Source organism: Podarcis raffonei, chromosome 2 (genome assembly GCF_027172205.1).
Source record: "Podarcis raffonei isolate rPodRaf1 chromosome 2, rPodRaf1.pri, whole genome shotgun sequence".
In the NCBI taxonomy this organism is placed as follows: Eukaryota; Metazoa; Chordata; class Lepidosauria; order Squamata; family Lacertidae; genus Podarcis; species Podarcis raffonei.
Window position 1 is genome coordinate 117,775,452 of NC_070603.1, and position 22,778 is coordinate 117,798,229.

Consider the following 22,778-nt stretch of genomic DNA (forward strand, 5'->3'; position numbering starts at 1 on the left):
AGGAGTGCTCTGATGGTGTTTCCTGCTTGGCAGGGGGTTGGACTCAATGGCCCTTGTGGTCTCTTCCAACTCTATGATTCTATGATTCTATGATCCCTCCCAAGAAAACTCCATGGACAAAGACAACAGGCATGGATGAAGGGCGGTATACAAATTCGATGATGATGATGATGAGCTCTACATGGCCACAGGAGGGCCCTGGGCATAGCTGTCAACTTTTCCCTTTTCTTGTGAGGAATCCTATTCGGAATAAGGGAAATTCCCTTAAAAAAAAGGTAAACGTTGACAGCTATGGCCCTGGGTAGTTCTGGCGGAGGGGAAGAAGCAGCCACGGATTCCTCTCCTTATTGCTCCGCTCCGCTCCGCTTCGCAGGGCAGCCGCGCCGGGTTTTGTCCCCGTGCGCTGCCCGTGTGAACGGGGAGCTCAGCCCGCGCCTCCGCCCGTCCCGGATCCCTGGACCCCGAGGGGCGCGGGAGACAGGCAGCGGGGAAGGAGGTCTGCTTTCCTTAAGCGGCGCGAAGCCACGTCTACACGGCGCCCCTTTAATCCGGTTTCAAACCGGTTTCCTGAAAAGAAACCAAACTCCAGATGCGGGGCGAGGAGAAGGGCAAGAAGTAAAGAAACTATAAATGAAAACAAAAGCCCCCTGCTTTGAAGGTCTTATCCCCCACTGACTCTTCTCTTCTCTGCAAAACTGGTCTCTGCTCCAGGCGCTTCTGCTCCGATCCCTTTGCAAAGCTCGCCGCGTCCATCGCCTCGCAAGGAACCCTGGGAGTTGTAGTCCCGGAGACCGCGCGGGGAATGGCCGCGCCGGGTCTGCCGCCCTACAAGTCCCAGGCTTCCGCGGGAGGGGAAGCGAGTGGGTGGCTAACCGGTTTAAGTTAGCAATGCAGACGTTCCTCCCAAAGACTCGGGGATTAGAGAAGCTGGGCTCCGCTGGAGCAGCTCCGACAGATTTGCAGAATTAGTAGTATTATATATATATTTATATTTTTATTATTGGCTTTCCTCCACAAGGAAGGATCTTTTAGCCTGCGGGCGGGGGAAGAGGGGTGCACTTTGCACATGCTCAGAGGCATTCCCTTCAACGATTTCCGCCTTCCCCCGCCCCCAGCCCTAGGTGGGTGTGGGAGGGGGCGGGCTGGTGGGTGGGCGATCCTTGCAGGAAAGGGTAGCGGGGCGCGCTTTGCACATGCTCAGAAGGAGCCTGGCCTTCCCTGTTGCATCACCCTCCGCCTGCCGGAGGGACTTCTCGGCGCCTTCAGACGAGCTTGGCTGCGCTTCGCCATCCGTTTCCGTAGGTTGGGGTGCGGGGGGAAAGGGAAGACTTTTTGCACATGCTCTAAAGCATTTTTTAATAATAATAATATTAATAAACTCCTTCCGCCTCCGCCCGCAGCCACCTTTTCTTTTCCCTGAAATCTGTTTTTTTGGGGTGGGGGGGAGTTGAAGTTAGGCTGTGCTTGCTTCCCGGGGAGAGCTGGGTGGTGCAACGATTTGCACTCTGCACGTGCTCAGGGGCTCGGCGCTGCAGCACGTGGGGCCTAGCGCTCTCGACCGAAGCGACTGCTCCTCCTGATTTTTCTCCTGATGCGGAAGGAGATCGAGAAGCAAATGTTCTACGATGGAGCCTTGGTAGCGCTGCAAACTTGAACTCACGACTTTGCTGCGCCCCCAGATAGAGAGAACCAGGTTGCTTGCTTGCTTTTTTCTCTCCCACCGCACCCCGCTTTCCCTTTCAATCATTTTTTAAAAAAAAAATAAACTCCCTTTTCTTTTCCTCCCTTCCCCTCTCCTCTCCCCCTCCCCCACTAGGAGCACAAAATTTCTGCCATCACCCCAGCTTTACCATGGACGCCGGAGTTGAAAAGGGTGCAGAAGAGAAAATTCAGGTAGGAATTATCAGGGAGGAAAGGGGAGCGGGCAAAGGTCCACATTCAACAAAGATCATTTCCTTTAAAAAAAATTTAAAAGCTGTATTAATTAGTCCGGATTAGAGCGTTGCTTTTGAATGGAGGAGTTTGCAGGTTCAAACCACAGTTGCATGGGCGTAGCTAAGGCAAGGCGGGGGAGCATCTGCCTGCAAAAAAGAAATCAATTTTTTAAAAAAATCAATACAAATCTGAGGTTCTGCTCCCACTTTTTATGGGGAAGGAAGGAAAATTAGTGTCAGAGAACCTGCTTTTTTTACAGAAGGACCCAGGTCCAAACACCAGTGGCATTTCCAGGTAGAATCATAGAGTTGGAAGGGACCCTGAGGGTCATCTAGTCCAACCCCCCTGCAATGCAGGAATCTTTTGCCCAACGTGGAACTCGAACTCACAACCCTGAGATAAGAGTCTCCTGCTGTACCGGCTGAGCTATCCCAACTGGTAGGGCTGGGGAAGGTAGGGGCGGTCTCCTGCCTGACACTCTGGAAAGCTGCTGCCAGTCTGTGTTGACATGACATTACTGAGCTAGATGGACCAAGGGTCTGATTCAATATATGGCAGCTCCCTTTGTTCCTAAATATTTGAGGACAGGCTGTAACTCAATGGGAGAATGCTTGCTTTGTCCCGGATTCAATCCGCAAAATCTCTTAAGTTTTTAAAAATAAAAATAAAAAGAGCATCTGATTGGCTGCCGTGAGAAAAGGGTGCTGAACTTTATCCAGTAGCTGAGCCTTTCTTATGTTCTATAACAGTGGTTCTTCAAACTTTTTTCTCCAGGCCACACTTTCAGAATAAAAAATGTGCTCAGACCACACCACTTTTTTATTTGATAAGAAATGCTTTGGAAAGCAAAAAGAAACAACACCTTGCAGCGCTTGATTTATAATGTAGAACAAAACTACTTTATAATATAATCGTGCGGCGCTTAGAAAGTGTAAAACAGGAACATCCACACAGGAACATGAATTATAAACGAGCCTCGTACCTTAAGTATGTATACAGACTCAGTGAGTCGTGAGCTTGCAGCATCACTCGATGCTGTTGCTCGCATTTTGAAAAAAATATCTGGACATACTTTGCAAATAAATAAATAAAATCATTTTGATGCTATACTACTCTGAAATGTTTAAATGTTTCTTGGTGGTTCACAAACTGCGGCTGGTGCATAACCTGGCAGCCAGGTTGCAAGTTGGTCTGGCCATATAAAGCCTTATGTGGATCAGGATCCCAATACCTTGACTGGGACATTTGCAGGGAAACCAAAATGCTTGTTTACAAAGCTATTGTACTACCAACCTTACTGTACGCTTGTGAAACATGGACCACTTATAAATGCCATCTCCAACTCCTCGAAAGAGTCCATCAACGGTGTCTCCGAAAAATGTTTGCACATGACTTGGGAAGACAGGTGAACTAATGCCAGTGTACTGGAAGAAGCAAAGATCACCAGTGTCGAAGCAATGATTCTTCAACATCAACTTCGTTGGACCGGTCATGTTGTGCGGATGCCTGATGATCGTCTTCCAAAGCAACTACTCTAATCTGAACTCAAAAATGGAAAGCGTAATGCTGGTGGTCAACAAAAGAGGTTCAAAGACTCTCTGAAGAAAAGTCTTTAAAAATGTAGTATAAACACCGACAACTGGGAAACCCTGGCCTGCGAGCCCTCTAATTGGAGAACAGCCTTTACCAAAGGTGTCATGGACTTTGAAGACGCTTGAACTCAGGACAAAAGGGAGAAACATGTTAAGAGGAAAGTACGCTTGGCAAATCCACACCATGATCAAATCCCGCCCTGAAACCTTTGTCCCCACTGTGGAAGGACATGTGGATCCAGAATTGGCCTCCACAGTCACTTACAGATTCACTGTTAAAGCCATATTCATGGAAGACAATCTTACTTGGCTATGAGTGATTGCCAAAGAAGAAGAAGAAGAAGAGAAGACCTTGAGGACTGCCTCTCTCCACTTGAACCTTCCTGCAAACCCTGAGATCATCATCCATGTGGGAAATCTGCAGGATGGAAACACAAGAAACAGGCCTTTTCAGTGGTGGCTCCCAGTTTGGGGAATCCTCTCCCCAGGGACTATCGCCTGCAGCCCTCTTTGTTGAGTTTTAGGCTCCAGACAAAAAAAAGATTCTGACCCTAAGTCTGAAAGGTTTTTAAGTATTTGTGGCTTTTCTAGGGCAGGGTCTGCTAGGCCCTGTGGTTATTTGTACAGAAGGTGTGCGTTCATTTTTTATTGACTGTGTTTATTGTAATTGTTTTTGATATTTCTTTTTTTGTGTCTGTAAGTTGCTTTGAGCTGTTTTTATGAGTGAAGCGATTAGTAAGTATTAATAATGCCTGAGGAAGTACTATCCACCTTGGGCCCATAAAAAGCAAGTTGAGACTTTTGTGGGTGAGCTGAGAGCCTTTTTGGACCCTGGGAGATAACCTGGTGTGTCAGAAGGAAAATGAATTCAGATATATATAGTAACTTTGTACTAAGGTAACATTTTTATATGTAACTATAATTTTGCAATATTTTATTTAAGTTGTCTGTTGTTGTTTCAGTTTTCTGTATACCACTTAGAGATATATTTAACATATTAAGTGGTATAGAAATTAAATGATGATAATAATATTTTAAAATGCAGCAAGGGTTGGGCCTTATCCCAATGAAGTACAATTAAATTTATTTAAAAAGGAATAAAATACATGTTTCTATGTTTGTAATGTCCTTTGGAGACCGGCCAGACCTGTGTACCAGACCAGTACATCACTACTCCCAGTTCCTTATCTTGAAACAATGTATTTAACGTCTCCTGTTATAAAAATAAAACTTTGAATTGGTCCAACTTAATCAGTCCACCCTTCTAGATTAGTCAAACAAGTTGTGCTCACAGCAAATGCTGTTTTTAGCACTGATACTTTTAGTATGCCCAGATGCGAGCCAAGCACATTCTTGGTTTTGGTAATATGTCTTACGTAACTTCTATCCGGATACACTTTTTAAAAACAACAGTTGTTTGCTGTTTGATATAGTTTTATTAGATGTTGCTGAAATGGTTTTGCTTTAATGATAGTAAACTATGTTGAATCAAAATTGTTGCAGAAGTTGCAATGCAGGTATTTTGGGCATACGATTTATCAAATCCTTTCATGTGGTTGGATATCTGTGGAATGTAATCTTGCTTTTCTTTGATAACGGCTGGGGGGGTGTCTCCTTCCAAGGAAAAAAATGGCTACAAATATCCCTTCATTTGAGCATCTCTCATCCCTTTTCCTTGTACAATTCTAACTTTGCTGATTCTGGTAATTATGATTTAATTTCTCAACTCTGCTTCAAATCAATATTTTAGATTTGTAGTAATATTCATAACAATGCTTTTATTTTTGTACGGCTTTTATGCCATTAGCCTCATTTATCTTCTTTTCTGTAGTGCTTAAGTTCTGAAATGCTCAAAACTGCATGGTGGTTGTGGGGAGAGAATGGGTGAGTCCCTGAGCTCTTCGGAGGAAGGAAGGGATAACTGTCATTGTCAGCTTCCTCCCACCCCAGTTTATTATTTTCTTTATAAAAAATATTTATATACCATTGTATCATAAAAACACACCACTGCGGCTTACAGCGTTACAAAAATAAAAAACGGAGTAAAATAATAAAAATAAACATCAATAGACAGATGGCTACATGGCTTGCAAAATAGTGTTTGATATTGAACACGGACTCTGGGGGGTTGGTCTTTTATTATTATTATTATTATTAATTGAATTTATATACCGCCCTATACCCAGAGGTCTCAGGATTGTTCACATAAAAGATATATATGAGCATACAGACAGTAAGGGTGGTAGTAGGATGCCAGAGGTGAACTTATTTTGGAAATAAGTTCTTGAGATTATTAGAAATGCACCACTCAGTCTATTATAGTGGTACCTCGGGTTAAGTACTTAATTCGTTCTGGAGGTCTGTACTTAACCTGAAACTGTTCTTAAGCTGAAGCACCACTTTAGCTAATGGGGCCTCCTGCTGCTGCCGCACCGCTGGAGCACGATTTCTGTTCTTATCCTGAAGCAAAGTTCTTTACCTGAAGCACTATTTCTGGGTTAGCAGAGTGTGTAACCTGAAGCGTATGTAACCTAAAGCGTATGTAACCCGAGGCACCACTGTACAGTTATAGGAAAGAAGAGGTTAGTATTCCCCTTGATAAAGATGGAAGATTTCCTAGTGGCTTTTAATACATGCGCATGATTTAAGCCACAGGGGTCAGCAAACTTTTTCAGCCATGGGCTGGTCCACTGTCCCTCAGACCTTGTGGTGGGCTGGACTATATTTTTAAAAGAAAAAAAAATAGAACGAATTTCTATGCCCCACAAATAACCCAGAGATGCATTTTGAATGAAAGCACACATTCTACTCATGTAAAAACATGCTGATTCTTGGACCATCCGCGGGCCGGATTGAGAAGGCAATTGGATCCAGCCCCCGGGCCTTAGCTTGCCTACCCATGATTTAAGGCCTTGCCACGTAATTTGTGGCCTTTAATCAGTTGGGAAGAAGCCGTAGCACAGAGCAAATGTTTCAAAGGTAGAAACGTCCACGTTCCTGGCATCTTGAAGCAAATCAGCAAGCAGTTAATGTTTCTCTTTCTTCAGGTGGTGCCGAAGGAACGCCTCACCCTCCTCAAACAAAAGAGAGGAGACCGTGAAGCTAAGCCTGAGAAGCCAGCGGACAGCAAGAAGATGCTGACTGAGGAGAAAGTTGAAGCATCAGTTGCTACTGAGGAGTTAAAGGTTAGGAACATCCTCTCCTGTTTTTCTAGGGCTCCGTAAGCCCTTGGCATGCTGCACACACACACAAAAAGATTATCTCTGTGATGTTAGGGTGCCAAAAGGCAAGAAAGAGACCTGAAAGCCTTTATGAGGAAGGGGTGTAGTTCAATTGGCAGAACATCTCTTGTACGTTCCTGGGTTCAATCCTCAACATCTCCAAAAAGAATTGGGAATGTTCCCGGCCTGAGCCACTGCCATTAAGTGTAGACAGTCCTGAGGTGGCTGGACCAATGTCCTGATTCGGTATGAGGCAGCTTTCTGTAATTGTGGCAAATATTCCCACCTCTGCACCAGCGTTAGTGTTGCAAGTATATATGGAATGCCTGTGGCCCACTCAAATTGTGTCCAAGAATTGACAGACGCAGCGGTGGAGGAAAAGAAGGCAAAGTTTATTGCTGAGCAATAAAGACCCAGTGGAATAGTTTCCATAGCCTGGGCGCCGAAGCCCCTGTGCATTGGGGTTTTATACCTGAGTACAAACAGCATGGGGACGCGGGTGGCGCTGTGGGTTAAACCTCAGCGCCTAGGACTTGCCGATCGTCAGGTCGGCGGTTCGAATCCCCGCAGCGGGGTGCGCCCCCGTTGCTCGGTCCCAGCGCCTGCCAACCTAGCAGTTCGAAAGCACCCCCGGGTGCAAGTAGATAAATAGGGACCGCTTACTAGCGGGAAGGTAAATGGCGTTTCCGTGTGCTGCGCTGGCTCGCCAGATGCAGCTTTGTCACGCTGGCCACGTGACCCGGAAGTGTCTTCGGACAGCGCTGGCCCCCGGCCTCTTAAGCGAGATGGGCATGCAACCCCAGAGTCGGACACGACTGGCCCGTACGAGCAGGGGTACCTTTACCTTTACCTTTTTACAAACAGCATAAAACATGACATATTCATATGTTGCAGCAAAAATCAAACCAATGAGTGTGCACAAGCTCTTCCTCTGCCCATGTAAAGAATACTTCTGCTTTCCTCTGATGGTGCGTCAGTTTGCCCTAATTTTCAGCAATAAAGAGGAAAAGAAACCTATTTGACCGTTGAAACCTGAATAACCCCCACCATCTGTTATCGACTTAGAACATTGCATTGTGGCTGACTGTTTTTTCCTGTTCCCTAACTCAGAGTCGGTCACGACTGGACCTAATGGTCAGGGGTCCCTTTACCTTTACCTAACTCAGCCCCATCTTGTGAGCCTGAGAAGCTGTCTGGAGAAAGATCCCTATAGAAAAAATGCCAAAACATCAGATTTACTGTTTCCTTCAAGCACAATAGCAGGGCAGAGAGAGAAATAGGGCAGAGGGCAACTTTTGGATTTTTAAGATCTAAGCACTTTAGTTCTGCTGAAGCCTTAGCGATTTTAAGCATCATTGGGATACATAGATATATAAAAATCATCATTAGGATATATGGTTATATATGGGTATATGATTATATAGAAATCATAAGGGTGAAATTCTCCCAGGTGGTCTTGCCACATTAGAAAACTCAAATATATAAGCGGCTCCTTATAAACCAGGATTACAATTGCCAAAACGGAACGCCTAGGTGCCATTTCTGGGCCAGGCGGCTCGACAGTTGTATTTTTCAATGCAACGTTTGGGTTCCTGAAATTCATTCCAATTGTGCAGATAAAATATAGCAGATATAATTCTACAGGATGTGAAAACGGCCAAGATCCAGTGATCTCCAGGCATGCACCTCCAGATGGTGGAGACATCAGGCGCCATCCTGGCACCTGGGAATCTTCACTCGGTTGCAAGTGGCCAATAACCAGGTGCAAAATATGCCTGGAGAATTTTGAACGCTGCTTTGCACCAATGCGGCTGGTTCCAGAGATAACTGGAAAAGGACCTGTAGCTGGTTTTCCTCACCCCAGTTAGGCACAATTCAACTTCTTGGAAGGGAAATGAAAGGTATCTTCCTATTTGTGACGTCCTTCAGAGGCAAGCCAGACCGCCATACCAGACTGGTTCTCCACCACTTCCCCATCTTGAACCAAGGCAGTTAAGTCTCATCTCCTCCTTTAAAAAGAAAGCCTAGAATAGGGCTTTATAGACTACTTAGTTGTTTTCGCAGCAGATGCTATTTTTAGCGTTGATATTTTTGGCACGCTCAGATGTGAGCCAAGCACATTCTTGTGTAATTTAGGATTTGATAATGCGTCCACGTAACTTCTGTCCAGATATGCTTTATAAAAATAGCAGTTGTTTGCATTTGATGTCGTTTTATTAGTCATTGCTAAAATTATTTGGTCTGAGGGTAGCAAACTGTTTCATCAGAATTATTGCTGAAGTTGCTTATGATTTATCAACTCCTGTAGTATAGAAGGAACTTTAGAAATCGGAACATAAGCCTAACAACCAGTTAAACCAGTAAACGATGCCTATAGGCCCTTCGGATGAGTTGGACTCTGAATCCCATCAGCCACCCAGCCAGCATGGCCATGGATGATGGGACCTCTAGTCCCGGAATGTCTGAAGGGCAACAGGTTCCACATCTGTGAAGTAGGAGATAAAACCTAGCCTAGCCACATCTGCAAGGTTCCCTATCCCTTGTGTAAGCTGTTAAATGTAATAATACTGTAAAAAGAAAGAAAAACCCCCATAAAACTGGTCTGAGGTGTGAGTGGTTCCACCTGGTGGTTTGTTTCAGACAGTGGACCATTTTTCTGGGCTTATCAGACAGCTTGTGTCTGATTTCCAAGCTACTCAAAGTACAGCTACGTCACTGCAAGATGCCAGGGTACATGTACATCAAGTTGAGGTGCTGGCCTGTGGATTGTATAAACCATGGTTTCCTGTTACACCCATACCAGGAAACTGATTTAATCCCTGGTTATGAAACCAGGACTGATTTCTAACTAGTAATTCAGCCACGTGCCCAGTAAACCATGGTTTCTGTCAGAGAAGGTGGAGCCTGTGACCGACGCTTGCACAAATGGCAGACAGAATAATAAGGGAACACTCCATGATGACCCAACTGCTGTTGCTTGCTGAAACCTTTTTAAACCACAGAAACTGCCGTGGTGATCAGGAATGTTATTCCAAATCAGATCCTAAGGGTTTCCTTCTTTCTCCTTCCCACCCCCCATTTTCAGCACGAGAAATTGCAGGAGAGTCCGTTAGATATCATAAGCGAGACGGTTAAAGAGGAAAGCAGCAGCGACGAACTGATGATCGAGGATCCTACGGAAGAGGAAAGCGGAAACAGCAACGAGGTACTGATCAGCCGGAGTGGTGGTTTTTCTTCAGGGTTGTGGCTAAATTTTCCTGGAAATGCAGGCAGAAATATTTTCCTGGAAATAAAGGAGGAAGAATTATTCAGTAGTTCTCCCAAGACCGTCAGCAATTTTCAAGTGGTCCGATGGGGAGAGGGGCCAGGGAGTTTGGGAATTTTGGTTGTCAGCGTTGACGCCTTGAATTGAGCTTGGTAATTGGCAAGCAGTTACAGGAATAAGCCATGATACAATCAGTGCAATCCCTGTTAAGGCTTATGCACATATCACTATGGGCCATCAGTTTGATGGCACAATAATTTTTAATCTGCTAAACCAGGATCCCAAGGCCATTTGTGCGGAAGAGAATACAACAAATGCTTTTAAAACTAAAGCCCTAACAAGTGGCCGCTCGTGGTGAAGACCCATTTAGCCAGCTGGGGAAGACTGTTGGAACCAAAATGAGATTTGATCGCTTCCAGGAAGTGGGTGCTTGTTGTATCTCGACCGGAGTGCTATTCCACAGAACAGGGATTGCCACGCTAAAAGCCCTGTACCAGGTTACTCCTGAGGCCTTTGGGAATTTTAGGATAAACATTCCTGCAGACTGCAGCATGATCTAGGTAAAGGTAAAGGGACCCCTGACCATTAGGTCCAGTCGTGGCCGACTCTGGGGTTGCAGCGCTCATCTCGCTTTACTGGCCGAGGGAGCCGGCGTACAGCATCCGGGTCATGTGGCCAGCATGACTAAGCCGCTTCTGGCGAACCAGAGCAGCGCACAGAAACGCCGTATACCTTGCCGCCGGAGCGGTACCTATTTATCTACTTGCACTTTGACGTGCTTTCGAACTGCTAGGTTGGCAGGAGTAGGGACCGAGCAACGGGAGCTCACCCCGTCGCAGGGATTTGAACTGCCGACCTTCTGATTGGCAAGTCCTAGGCTCTGTGGTTTAACCCACAGCGCCACCCGCGTCCCTGCAGCATGATCTACTTGGGTGTAAAAGGGATAAGGCAGTCTCCCAAGTAAAGTGGTCCTGAGCTGTATGAGGGTCTTATATGTTAGCACCAACACGTATACAGTCATACCTTGGAAGTCGAACGGAATCTGTTCCGGAAGTCCGTTTGACTTCCAAAACGTTCAGAAACCAAAGCGCGGCTTCTGATTGGCTGCAGGAAACTCCTGCAGCCAATTGGAAGCCCCTTCGGACATTTGGGTTCCAAAGAGCATTCACAAACCGGAACACTCACTTCCGGGTTTGCAGCGTTTGGGAGCCACAACATCGGAGTACCATGGCATTCGGGATCGAGGGTACAACTGTATATCATAGCTGAAGTGGCAAAAAATGTGGATAGACTTTGTGGCTAGGTTGGGATGAAACTTGAAGAGAGATGCTAGGAGAGTGTCTGGCCACACAAATACTTAATCTTCATAGTAACTGGAGCTGCATATTTCTTTAAAAAGGAAATCCTCAAAAGGAGGAAGTGGCAGCCATTGGTTTCTGTTGATCTTAGTAATTTTATTCATTGGAAGGTGTTGCCGGATTCTGAAGCGATGGACCTGAGGAAAGAGAAGAAGGAAGAGGATGGAGAAGAAGGAAACAGCAGTGAGGAGATAGTGGTAAGGTTTTTTTGGGGGGGATGGAGTTCAGTAGGGTAAGCAGACTCAATAGTTGATCTGACACAGGTGGGCAGATTCCTTATTGACCCAAAACACGGAGCCAGGCCGGCTATCATAAACTACAGGGATTGCCAGCATAATGCCCAAGGATGCCAGCCTGACTGCCAGTACCTCCAGCAGTGGCATCTGCAAAAGGCCTTTGTAAATATCCCCTGAAAAATCCACAACGTACAGGAGACCCTTTGTTCTTGCCAAGTTCCTGTTTGCACTGCCTCAGCTTCCCCTAAATTAAAAACTCCCTCTTAAGCGTGCCCACATTTCATTGGATGAGAGGACTGGGCTCCTTCCCTTCTGCGCTGAACAGGGGAGAGGTGCAAAGAGCTTCTCCTTGTGACTGGCGGGGGTTGATGTGGGTGCCTCTTCCCCCATTGATTGGGCGCCATGCCCACATCATCTTGGGGTCCTGTTTCTTTCTTTTTTTTTTTTTTTTTTTGCTCATCAGTGTTACACCATGCCACCATGGTGGCCATTTTGTGACTGGTGCCCCCGGCACTTTCTCAACCTCTCTAATATTTATATATTTATTATCTGTATATTTAAAAAAAAGGATGAAGAAAATGTGTTACCTTTGCAGTAACTGTCCAGTTACTGTCCAGTGTCAGTGAGTTCCACAGCTGCTGTCCATTTTTACTAGCTCTTTTTTCCAAGCAAACATTAAAAACAAGTGCAAGAGAACAATCTAAAATTTTCACCCAGGACCTCTGTACAGGCTCACGGCCCGGGAAGGTCACTCTGGTACTACGGTTTGACTTCACCCCTGGAGGTGCACTCCATTGCCCCTTGGGACAGAGGCCAACAACCTGCTGCCTGTTGCTCTTGCTGGGCTCTCATTTTTTGTAAGAAAGTGAACAATTTTTCCCTGTACAGCTCATGGTTTGTACCTTTCTCTCTCTCTCTCCCTCCCTCTCTCCCCCCCCCCCTCCGCCAATACCCTTCCCTTGCAGGATTCGGGAAGCATTGAAATCAGGTAAGAATCTGCCTGCTTTAGGGCTTTTTTCCCAGAGGTCGGGGTGGGAATCGTCATACTTGTGTACATCTGACGCCCCATCCGTACTATACATTCAAAGCAGTAATGTGCCAATTTAAACAGCCACAGCTTCCCCAAAGAATCCTGGGAAGTGAAATTAATGGGCTTACAATAGCCGTGTCCATTAAGAGCCAGCATAGGGTGTTGGGCCCTGGGAAATCATGGTTGAGTCGTAAGTTAAGAACGACCTTCCAGATGTTGCTGGAATCCCAGTTTGCCACCATCTCTGGGGCAATGGAAGTCCAGCCTTACCCCTGTTGCCCATCTTTCCTGCAAGGAACGGAAAAATAAAACACTTCTCTGAGGTATTTTGTGCTGAAGGTCTTGACAGGGATACGAACCCAGGGCCTCTTGTGCATTAAGGAGGCTTTCTATTAATGTAGAGTCTTTTTTTGCTCTTCAAACATAAAGCTATTTACACGGTTCACTTTCTGTTTACATATCCCCCCACCCCTCTCTCCCACTGCCTCATAATCCTCAGGGAAGAAGAGGACACTCTGGCGCAGAGACTTGAGGAGCTCAAACGGAAATACGGTGATCTCTGTCAGAACAGCCCTGCCTTCCAGGAGATGATGCTGAGACTCAAAGGTCTGCATCTTCCACTCAGCGTTGGGCAGACAGACCTTTCTTTGTTAAGGGTTTGGGGATTTTTAGCTCTGAAGGGGGAACAACAGATCCCAGGGTGGGTGTCCTTTAAATGCATGCCCCTTAGCTGCTTAGATCTCTCTTTGCAGTGAGCTGCCTAGTTTGCTTCCTCTTTTATTTGAAGCATTTTTCCTCCACTCTTTAGTCGAAAATGCTCAAGAGTGACTTGGAAAGATCAGTTGTAAGAGGGTCGGCCCTCAATCCGAAAAAAACAACGCATGTGGAAAAAGTGATGGGGAGGGGGGAAGGGAAAAAGCAACTGCATCCATTCCTTGAAGCTGCAGTTCTTATAATGACTACCTTAGATGGATAATTACTATTTATACCCCACCCATCCAGCTGGGTTTCCCCAGCCACTGTGGGCGGCTCCCAACAGAATATTAAAAACACAATCAAAAATTAAAAACTTCCCTAAACAGGGCTGCCTTCAGATGTCTTCTAAAAGTCAGATAGTTGTTTATCTCCTTGACATCCATGGGGGGGCATTCCACAGGGCAGGTGCCACTACCGAGAAGGCCCTGTGCCTGGTTCCCTGTAGCCTCACTTCTCACAGGGAGGGAACTGCAAGAAGGCCCTCAGAGCTGGACCTCAGTGAATGAGAGTTCAGGTAGCCTAATGGACTGGCTGCCACTAGGTAATTTAATTTTAAGTTGCCGGCTTGATTTCAGTTCTATCTTTGCAGCAGGAGTAGATCTGCTGAAATGAGTGGACCTCATGCTTAGCCGCTTTCGTAGATTTCAGTGGGTCTGAAACGCAACCCATGAGGACTATAACCTTGCTTCTAAACAGCGCCTGCAATAATATCTACCTTTGCTTAGCCAAATCTGCTGCTGCTGCTCCGTTTGATGAATTCTCTCCCTGTCTTGACGCTCTCGTCCCTGCAGCCGGCTGGTTAGGCCACAGCAAGGAAGGGGAGCCTTCTCTGGGGAGCTCGGAGCGGCTGCAGCTGAACCGGATGATGTGGGGGGGAGACGAGGTCAGCTTCCCCCGGGGGGACGGCCAGGCCGGAGCATCCGAGGGCCACTCTCTGGACAGCCGGGGACCAATTTCCATCCCTTTCGGCAGGGGCTTCTTCGACTTCAGCGAGTTCGCCGTCCAGCAGAGCTTCCTGCAGAAGAAGGGGCTCCCTGAGGTCTCGAAGGGCTATGGGGTGGTGGGCCTGAGCCCGGGCACCCCGAAACCCCCGCCGGCCGAGAAGCCCTACAAGTGCAACGAGTGCGGGAAGAGCTTCGGCAAGCGGTCGACCCTGAACACGCACGGGCGGACGCACACGGGCGAGAAGCCCTTCAAGTGCTCCCACTGCGACAAGCGCTTCAGCCAGAGCTCCCACCTGCAGCTGCACGAGCGGACCCACACCGGCGAGAAGCCCTACAAGTGCCTCCTGTGCGAGAAGAGCTACAACCAGCGCTCCAGCCTCATCATCCACGAGCGCAGCCACACCGGGGAGAAGCCCTACACCTGCCTGGAGTGCGGGAAGAGCTTCAGCCAGAAGGCCACGCTGGTCCTGCATGAGAAGAGCCACCGGGGCGAGAAGCCCTACAAGTGCCTGGAGTGCGGCAAGGGCTTCAGCCTGAGCGCCGACCTCATCCGCCACCAGAGCATCCACACCGGCGAGAAGCCCTACACCTGCTCCGAGTGCGGGAAGAGCTTCAGCCAGAACTCGCACCTCATGGCCCACATCCGGACCCACACAGGCGAGAAGCCCCACAAGTGCCTGGAGTGCGGCAAGGGCTTCAACTGGACCTCGGAGCTCGTCGCCCACGAGCGGACCCACACGGGCGAGAAGCCCTACCAGTGCCTCTACTGCGAGAAGAGCTTCAGCGTGCGCTCCAGCCTCAGCAAGCACGAGCGGACCCACACTGGGGAGAAGCCCTACATCTGCCTGCAGTGCGGCAAGGGCTTCATCCAGCGCTCCAGCCTGGTGGCGCACGAGCGCTCCCACACCGGTGAGAAGCCCTACATGTGCCTGGGCTGCGGGAAGTGCTTCCGCGAGAGCTCCCAGCTCATCGCCCACGAGCGGACGCACACCAGCGAGAAGCCCTACGTCTGCCCTGAGTGCGGGAGCTGCTTCAAGGCCAAGGCGGCCCTCATCCGGCACCAGCGTTGCCACCTGGGCCTGAACTCTTTCATATGCGCGGACTGCGGGAAGATCTTCTCGTCAGCCGCCGAGAGCCCGGAGAAATGCCCCGAGTGCGTCAACCTGGGCCTGATGGCCGACCTGGCACAAGCCTCCGGAGAGGCCTACCTAGAGGCGGCAGAAGGAGAAGGAGGAGAAGACGGAAGTGAGGCGAAGATATGAGAAGCGATTTTTCCTTTCCGCTTGGCCGGTGACCTCTTGCACCCTCTTTCAGGTGAAAGGATGGCGTCAAAGAACTGTGCCACAGCTGAGGGTGAACTCTGGTCTGGTCACTGAAGGAAGAGCCGGTTGCCGTCTCCAAACATAGCTGTGAAAAGGATGGGGCGGCCCTCCCCTCCATTTTGGGCTAACTGCTTCCTTCTCTTTCCTCCTCCTCTTTTTTCTGGTCCTATGGCTCTCCCTTCTCCATGTTGGGCTTGGTAAGGAAGGGGCGCTAGAGAGGTGTGAGGCTGCTGCCTAGCAACAGCCCACCATGTTCTCCAGCAACAGCCCACCATGTTCTCCATCGGCCTCCCAGGAAGCAGGAAAAGGCCTGTGCAAGAACAGGCCCCTATGCCTAACGGTTCTCTCCTTGTGGCAAAACAATGGACATTTTCAGACCACTGGGCGAGGAAAGCATGGGGTGTGGGGGAGAGAAGATTGTGTATAAGAAGGAGGGATGGTGACGTGGTTTGAGGCCTACCCCATTAGTCTCCCCCTCAACCCTTGCCTAATTTTGTTTTTATCTGGTGAGGAGGGTTTGGCGTGGCAATTGCGCAGCCATTTTAGCATTGATTCATGCTGTGGCTTGGCCCAGATAACCCCCTCGCTGTCAAGCCCTAACCGGACTGTGACGTTGCTTGGATTTGGCAAATGAATTTCGCCCGGGCTTTGCTTTCCGCAGAATAAGTTTATGAAGAACTGCCCATCAGGACAAGGTGGACCCAAGCTGGGGTGGCAAAATGGGAATAGCACTGACCGCCAGTATGAGCCGGCCGAGGTGCCGGTCCATGTGTTGGCACACGGCAAAGGATTCGAATCCATGCCGGCCATTTTACCCAGAGAAATGAGTTGGAACCATGGCAGCATAATAGGAATGGACCAGGAACAGAAGCAAAACTGGCTTTCTTTTTTAGACGAATTACGTTTTGATTGTGGGAAATGAATTCAATTTTTTGTCTTGCTTAACATCTGGCTTGGGTAGCAGTCTCAACTAGCGGTGTATGTGATATTATTTATTTATATATGTGTGTGTGTGTGTACGTCTGTGAACTGTCTCCTCTTTATCACGCTGAGGGTAGGCTTTTTGCTGGGGCATTTTTATCCTGTCTCACATACATTTTTCAAACATCTCCAAACTGCTGGAATGGGCACAGAATTGGACTATAGTTTAGAGATGTAGCAGGATGCGGTGGTAGAATCCTGAAAAGGGTCCAGCACCACTCCTGCCCCCCTTTTGAATCACACAGATATGTTTGGTTGAAAGGAGAAAGCTAGCAGATAAGAGGGGAAAGAGTCTAGCCCAGACCACTTATTGCAAGGGAGTTTGATAAGTGAGGAATCATTTTTTAAAACACGGTTCGGTAGAAGTTACAGCCCCATTTTACATTTCAGGACTCTGCCACCTCATTCCGTTCTTTGTGGAGACAAGGCCTTAGAGCAGAGATGGGGAACCTCTGGCCTTAAATATGGTGTTGGACTCCATCTCCCATCAACATCAGCCTGCAGAGCAGCTGGGCATGATGGCAGTTGTAGTCCAGCAACACCTGGGAGGACAACCGTCTTTGCCATTTCTGCCTCGGGAGACTGTCAGCACCTCATACCAGGTTCAAGGGACCTTTGGGTGTTGCTGAACTACAATCCCCTGGCTACTGGCCATGCTTACTGGGGCGGTGGGAGTTGTAGTTCCTCACACCGGTTTTAGACAATTGGGCGCCAGCCCAAGGAATCATGGGAGTTTCCGTGAAAGGGACAAAGAGTTTCTCCAGCAACTAATTATCCTCAGCAACCTTCCCCAACCTGGTGCCCTCCAGATCTTGTTGGACTCCGGTCATCCCTGACCTTTGCCGTGCTTCCTGAGGCAACCTTTGGCTCTCCAGATGTTGATGAACTACATCTCCCATCAGCCCCCACAAGGGTGACCCAGGGATGCTGGGTGTTGTAGTCCAACAGGAGGATACCATTTCCTCATATTGGCCTTAGAAGGCCCTGAAGGGCTATTGAAGGCCTGACAGGAAGGGTCATTCCCCCCCCTTTACCCCACTCCTGAGCTGCTCGACTGGGGGGTGGGGATCTTGAGTGATCCTTTCCCCTCTACCGCCAGTTCAACAAATCTTGACTTAGATTGACTTGGTTCAGAAGTAGTCCCTTTTTCAGATATGGGTACCATTATCTCATGGCCCAGATGCCTCGTCGTTTGAAAGTAGAAATTCAGTATTGGAGTCTCCCTTTACATGACGAGCTTTCAAGCCAGGGAGAAGAGTGGATTTAGAAGTCTGGCACCCACGTGTTTCAGATACTGGAAAAAGATTATAGAGGAAAGCACAGGTGCACTTTCAAATAAGTAATGCCCCTTAGCGTGTGATGTTTCTGTCACTTATTTCAGATAAACACATAACTGTGGAGAATCTATGCCGGTATTCGGGAGTGTGGCATCTTACTGGGGCCCTTTACTGCTGTGCTAGATCCCAAACACAGGAATCTGCTGTCTGAAAGTTGTGTGGTTAACCTAAAAAAAATAACCGCAGAAGGAAGAATCACACATTTCATTCCTGCCAGCAATATAGGAGGTGAAGTTGTGACCCTCCAGAGGATTGTTCGACTCCAGCTCCCATCAGCCCTGCAGCCACCATGGGTCGGAGGGTGATGGGATTTGTAGTCCCACAACCTCTGCAGGGCCACAGCCCTGATCTATATCTGCACCAGCAGAATCTTCACTGGTGTACGCAAGACACAGGGAGCTTGCAGCCTTCAGTTAGGTTTTTGAACCCTCAGTTCCCATCTGCATGGAAAATGGTCATGAATAATAGGAATTGTAGGCCACGTTTGGAGGGCTACAGATTCCTGTGTTGCATTCTAGGGTTTATTTAAGGCCATGAATTTCCCCTGAAAAATTGGACGCTGCTAGCAAGAAAGGGGAGACGTTATTGAACAGCCCTAACAAACAAACAAACCGACTGCCTGTGCGTAGCTCTTTTTAATCCCTTTTTGCTGATTTTTGTTTTATTTTATAAAATGGTATCGTTCGCTTTCTCTCTCCATCTCTAGCTTTGCTTTGAATACAAATATGCTTTGTTTTGAATACCTTTCTGCCTCTTTTTCTGCTTTATTTCTTAAGCTGAATAAAATGATCTTTGCAAAAGCAGGATGTTTCCACGCTGGTTGTCTTGCTGCCACACCATCGGACTACAGCTCTCGGCATCCCTAACCTTTCTGGCTGTGCCTGATGAGTGTCGGAGCTCCATCTGGAGGGGGCTTCCCTGTCCTAATGGTTAAAAAATACATACATTACTTAAGTCAAGACTTGGTCTATGTAGATAAGATGTTAAAGGTAAAGGGACCCCTGACCATTAGGTCCAGTTGTGACCGACTCTGGGGTAATCTCGCTTTACTGGCCGAGGGAGCCGGCGTACAGCTTCCAGGTCATGTGGCCAGCATGACTAAGCCGCTTCCGGCAAACTAGAGCAGTGCACGGAAATGCCGTTTACCTTCCCTGCCAGAGTGGTGCCTATTTATCTACTTGCACTTTGATTTGCTTTCGAACTCACCCCGCTGTGGGAATTTGAACCCCCGACCTTCTGATCGGCAAGCCCAAGAGGCTCAGTGGTTTAACCCACAGTGCCACCCGCGTCCCATAGATAAGATGTACACACACACAAACACCCCAACTTGGAATAAATCTGTTTATAGACTTCTTTTTCCAAAGCAGAGCTTTCCAAACTTTTCATGTTGGTGACACACTTTTTAGACATGCATTTTGTGACACAGTAATTCAGTTTTACTAGCAAACCAGAGGTTAAACTAACCCTTTTCTAGCCCCCCCGGAGCATTCGCGTGACAGACCTTCACATTGCAGTCGGCGCACTAACATGTCGCGACACACTCTTTGGAAAGCTCTGATTTAAAGGTTCCCCCACCATTTTATCCTTCCAACAATCCTTCGAGGTAGATGAGGGTGACTTACCTCACAAAATGTCACCCAGTGAGCTTCATAGCTGAGGGAGGGGTGGGGATTTGAACCGGGCTCTCTTTAAAAGCACAACGCCAAACCCAGCCACAATTTGGGAAACCACCATTTGGTGGGATGTGTTGGGTGCCTCATTTTTAGTCGAGATCTCATCTGTGGATGAAACCGATTTCACACTTGCTGTAAATTAATGGAGAACAGTGCTTCAGCCCATGATGTTCTCTTCAGTACAGTGGTACCTTGGCTTACAGACGCTTCAGGTTACAGACTCCACTAACCCAGAAATAGTACCTCGGGTTAAGAACTTTGCTTCAGGATGAGAACAGAAATCGCGTGATGGCGCAGCGGCAGCGGGAGGCCCCATTAGCTAAAGTGGTACCTCAGGTTAAGAAAAGTTTCAGGTCAAGAATAGACCTCCAGAACGAATTAAGTTCTTAACCCGAGGTACCACTGTATCAGTAGCTGTGGGGACTAGCCCATGGCCTTCCAGTTGTTGCTGAACTACAACTCCCAGTCAGGAATTATGGGAGTCGCAACCCCACATTTAGAGGCTGTCTCGGCACCTAGGAAACACATGCTGTGCCAGTTGCAGCTGGTGAAGTTTGGAAGGGCAGCAAGGAGTGTCCTTCAGGCGTTACGGAAGAATCCTTGGAGGCTGATGGCAGCAGTTCCCAAGGGACGGTGCAGGATCCTACGATGAAAGGGGGACTATCTGCGAAGGACCAGGAAGCAAGTTCCTCCCTGTGCTGCTTTTGGTCTTTGCCTCTGAACAGTCTTGGCTCAGAGCCACAACGCCAAGAAAATAAAAATTCAAGCATCTACCTGCCTGTACCTAACACCCCATTCCAAATTTCCTCTCCACGTAAAACCTGTCAATAATAAATTTCCATTTTGTGTGGCTAGGAGTGGCTCCAGAGGAACTCTGGGGAGATAGGCAGCTTTGTAGTAATCTGCCTCATATGGAGTCAGACCACTGGTCCATTTAGCTCAATACGGTCTACACTGACTGGCAGCAGCTCCTTCCCAGGCTTAAACTGGAGATGCCTGTGTTTGAACTTGGGATTTTCTGCATCCAGAGCAGGCATTCCTTGAGCTACATGCCTTCCCTTCAGAGCTGTCATGTGTTGAATAGCTGGAGGGCAAGTTACCGTATTTTTTGCCCTATAGGATGTACTTTTCCCCCTCCAAAAATGAAGGGGAAATGTGTGTGCGTCCTATGGGGCGAATACAGGCTTTTGCTGAAGCCTGGAGAGCGAGAGGGGTCGGTGCGCACCGACCCCTCTCGCTCTCCAGGCTTCAGGAAGCTCTGCGCAACCCTCGGGAGCTGGGCACAAAGCCGCGCCGGGCTCCGGAGGGTTGCGCAGAGCTGCCTGCGCTCCCGGGCTTCGTGCAGCTCTGCGCAACCCTAGGGAGCCCGGCGGGAAGCCGCGCCGGTCTCGCAAAGGTTGCACAGAGCTGCCTGCATTCCGAAGCCTCGGGCGCACTGAAGAGCGCGCCCGGGCTTCGCGTAGCTCTCCGCAAGCCTGGGGAGACCTGCACGGCTCCCTAGGCTTGCGGATAGCAGGCTGTTCTGGGGGCTGGTGAAGCTCGGGCTTCCCCCGCGCCAGCCCCATGCCTGGGGGGGAAATAATTTTTTTTTTCTTTATTCCCCCCCCCAAAAAAAAACTAGCTGCGTCCTATAGGGGCGAAAAATACGGCAATCTTGAAATTCTTCTCTGGCACAATTTTTTAAATCTCAGCCAGAGAATAATTTGTCATTCTGATGCTCATCTCTTATTTGAGGTGGGCATTACTTGCCTCCTTTCGCTCTGCTCTCATTTCGGATACGTCAAGCTTTACCACACCTCTCGTTCTGATTCTCCACAGTCAAGTTTATATTGAAAGCTGGCAGGTAGTATTAATATCCCTAGCTGTCTCCTAACAGGTGCACCGCAGTATGCAGAAATTCAAAAAGGAAGTTTACACCCATCGCTGCAGCACCTGTTTAATTCCTGCCCGTGTTACATGCTCTCCGTTTCTGTAATCCACTTGCCTTGCTGCTGAGATCGCTTTTGTTTTTGATTGCTTTAAAACACTTTTATACAGTACCTTGGTTTAAGAAGAGTTTAGTTTATGAACAACTTGGATGAAGAATGCTGCAAACCCGGAAGTAGGTGTTTTGGTTTGTGAACTTTGCCTTGGAATAAGAACATGTTTCGCTTCCTGTTGAGTGTGTTCCATTTGTAAATTGAGTCCCCCGCTGCTGTGGGAAAGTATGCCTTGGTTTAAGAACACTGTCTCGCCAGAGACAGAACACGTGGTCTCGCTGGCCACGTGACCCGGAAGTGTCTGCAGACAGCGCTGGCTCCCGGCCTCTAGAGTGAGATGAGCGCACAACCCTAGAGTCTGTCAAGACTGGCCCAAACGGGCAGGGGTACCTTTACCTTTAATACATAATCTGTTTTATTTAATGTTTGTGTGTGTTTCATTTAGGGCTGCAACATTAAGTTCATTCAATGGTTAGATCAGTTGACTGGAAATGTTTTGATTGAATAATAATAATAATAATAATAATAATTCTGCCACATTAAATGAGCAGCTTTTTAGTCTGTTCCAGTAAGGGAGGGTTTGTGGTTTCATGAGTGACAGTCAATGCTGTGCAACAGCCCAACTCTGAAAATTCAGGACTGACACAAGTACTGGCCAATCAGTGCTGTGCAAATCTGAGTTCAACTAAAAAATATACCAGCAGATTCTCCTTGGTCCTGATCCTAAGAAGAAAGTTGTCTGTGTGTCAGATACCCTCCAAGCACACGTCCATGACATTTACACTCAGCATAAAACCTGCATGTTCTTTGTATCCCAGCCCCATTAACAGGGGGCAGAGTGCGAAAGGAAAGAACTTGAGGTAAACCAACTAGCTTTATCAAGCAATGTAAGAGATGAGCTGAAGAGAAGTAAAGACTGCATTGGACACAAGGAAACAGAAGAAATAACCAACAAAATAATAACAACAGTGAGACGTATACATCACATTCTTATGTTGAGGACTAGCGCCTTTGCCTCATAAGACCAAATCTTGGGAACCAGATGTGACTCTCTGCTGCAACAGCAACGATGGCTCCTCTTCTGGGCCTGAAGATTCGTGCGGAGTTTCCTTTGATGGGCTGCAGTGAATTTTTGCCCTGCCACCCCAG

General features: G+C 47.9%; 1 protein-coding gene, 1 long non-coding RNA gene and 1 other non-coding gene across 5 annotated transcripts; 2 read left to right on the plus strand and 1 right to left on the minus strand.

Annotated features, from left to right (window-relative positions):
* Positions 1-835: 835 nt before the first annotated feature.
* On the plus strand, positions 836-15,924 carry LOC128409215 (endothelial zinc finger protein induced by tumor necrosis factor alpha-like). Of its 3 annotated transcripts, none has more exons than XM_053379498.1 (8): positions 836-971; positions 1,817-1,893; positions 6,575-6,712; positions 9,834-9,953; positions 11,482-11,568; positions 12,573-12,595; positions 13,137-13,243; positions 14,185-15,924. In XM_053379498.1, exons 2-8 carry the CDS (start codon positions 1,852-1,854, stop codon positions 15,597-15,599), a joined length of 1,932 nt encoding a protein of 643 aa, XP_053235473.1. In that variant the 5' UTR covers positions 836-971; positions 1,817-1,851; the 3' UTR covers positions 15,600-15,924. The 3 variants fall into 3 exon arrangements, with proteins under 3 accessions (XP_053235473.1, XP_053235474.1, XP_053235472.1); XM_053379499.1 differs by having other exon boundaries at positions 836-968; XM_053379497.1 differs by lacking the exon at positions 836-971 and adding an exon at positions 1,010-1,298.
* On the plus strand, positions 6,091-6,200 carry LOC128409703 (U6atac minor spliceosomal RNA). The gene has a single exon (XR_008329314.1). It is a non-coding gene; the product is annotated as a U6atac minor spliceosomal RNA (small nuclear RNA).
* Positions 15,925-18,596: 2,672 nt separating the features above from the next.
* On the minus strand, positions 18,597-19,954 carry LOC128409309 (uncharacterized). The gene is made up of 2 exons (XR_008329209.1): positions 19,442-19,954; positions 18,597-18,900 (listed from the first exon to the last, which is right to left on the minus strand). It is a non-coding gene; the product is annotated as an uncharacterized LOC128409309 (long non-coding RNA).
* Between the last annotated feature and the right edge of the window lie 2,824 nt (positions 19,955-22,778).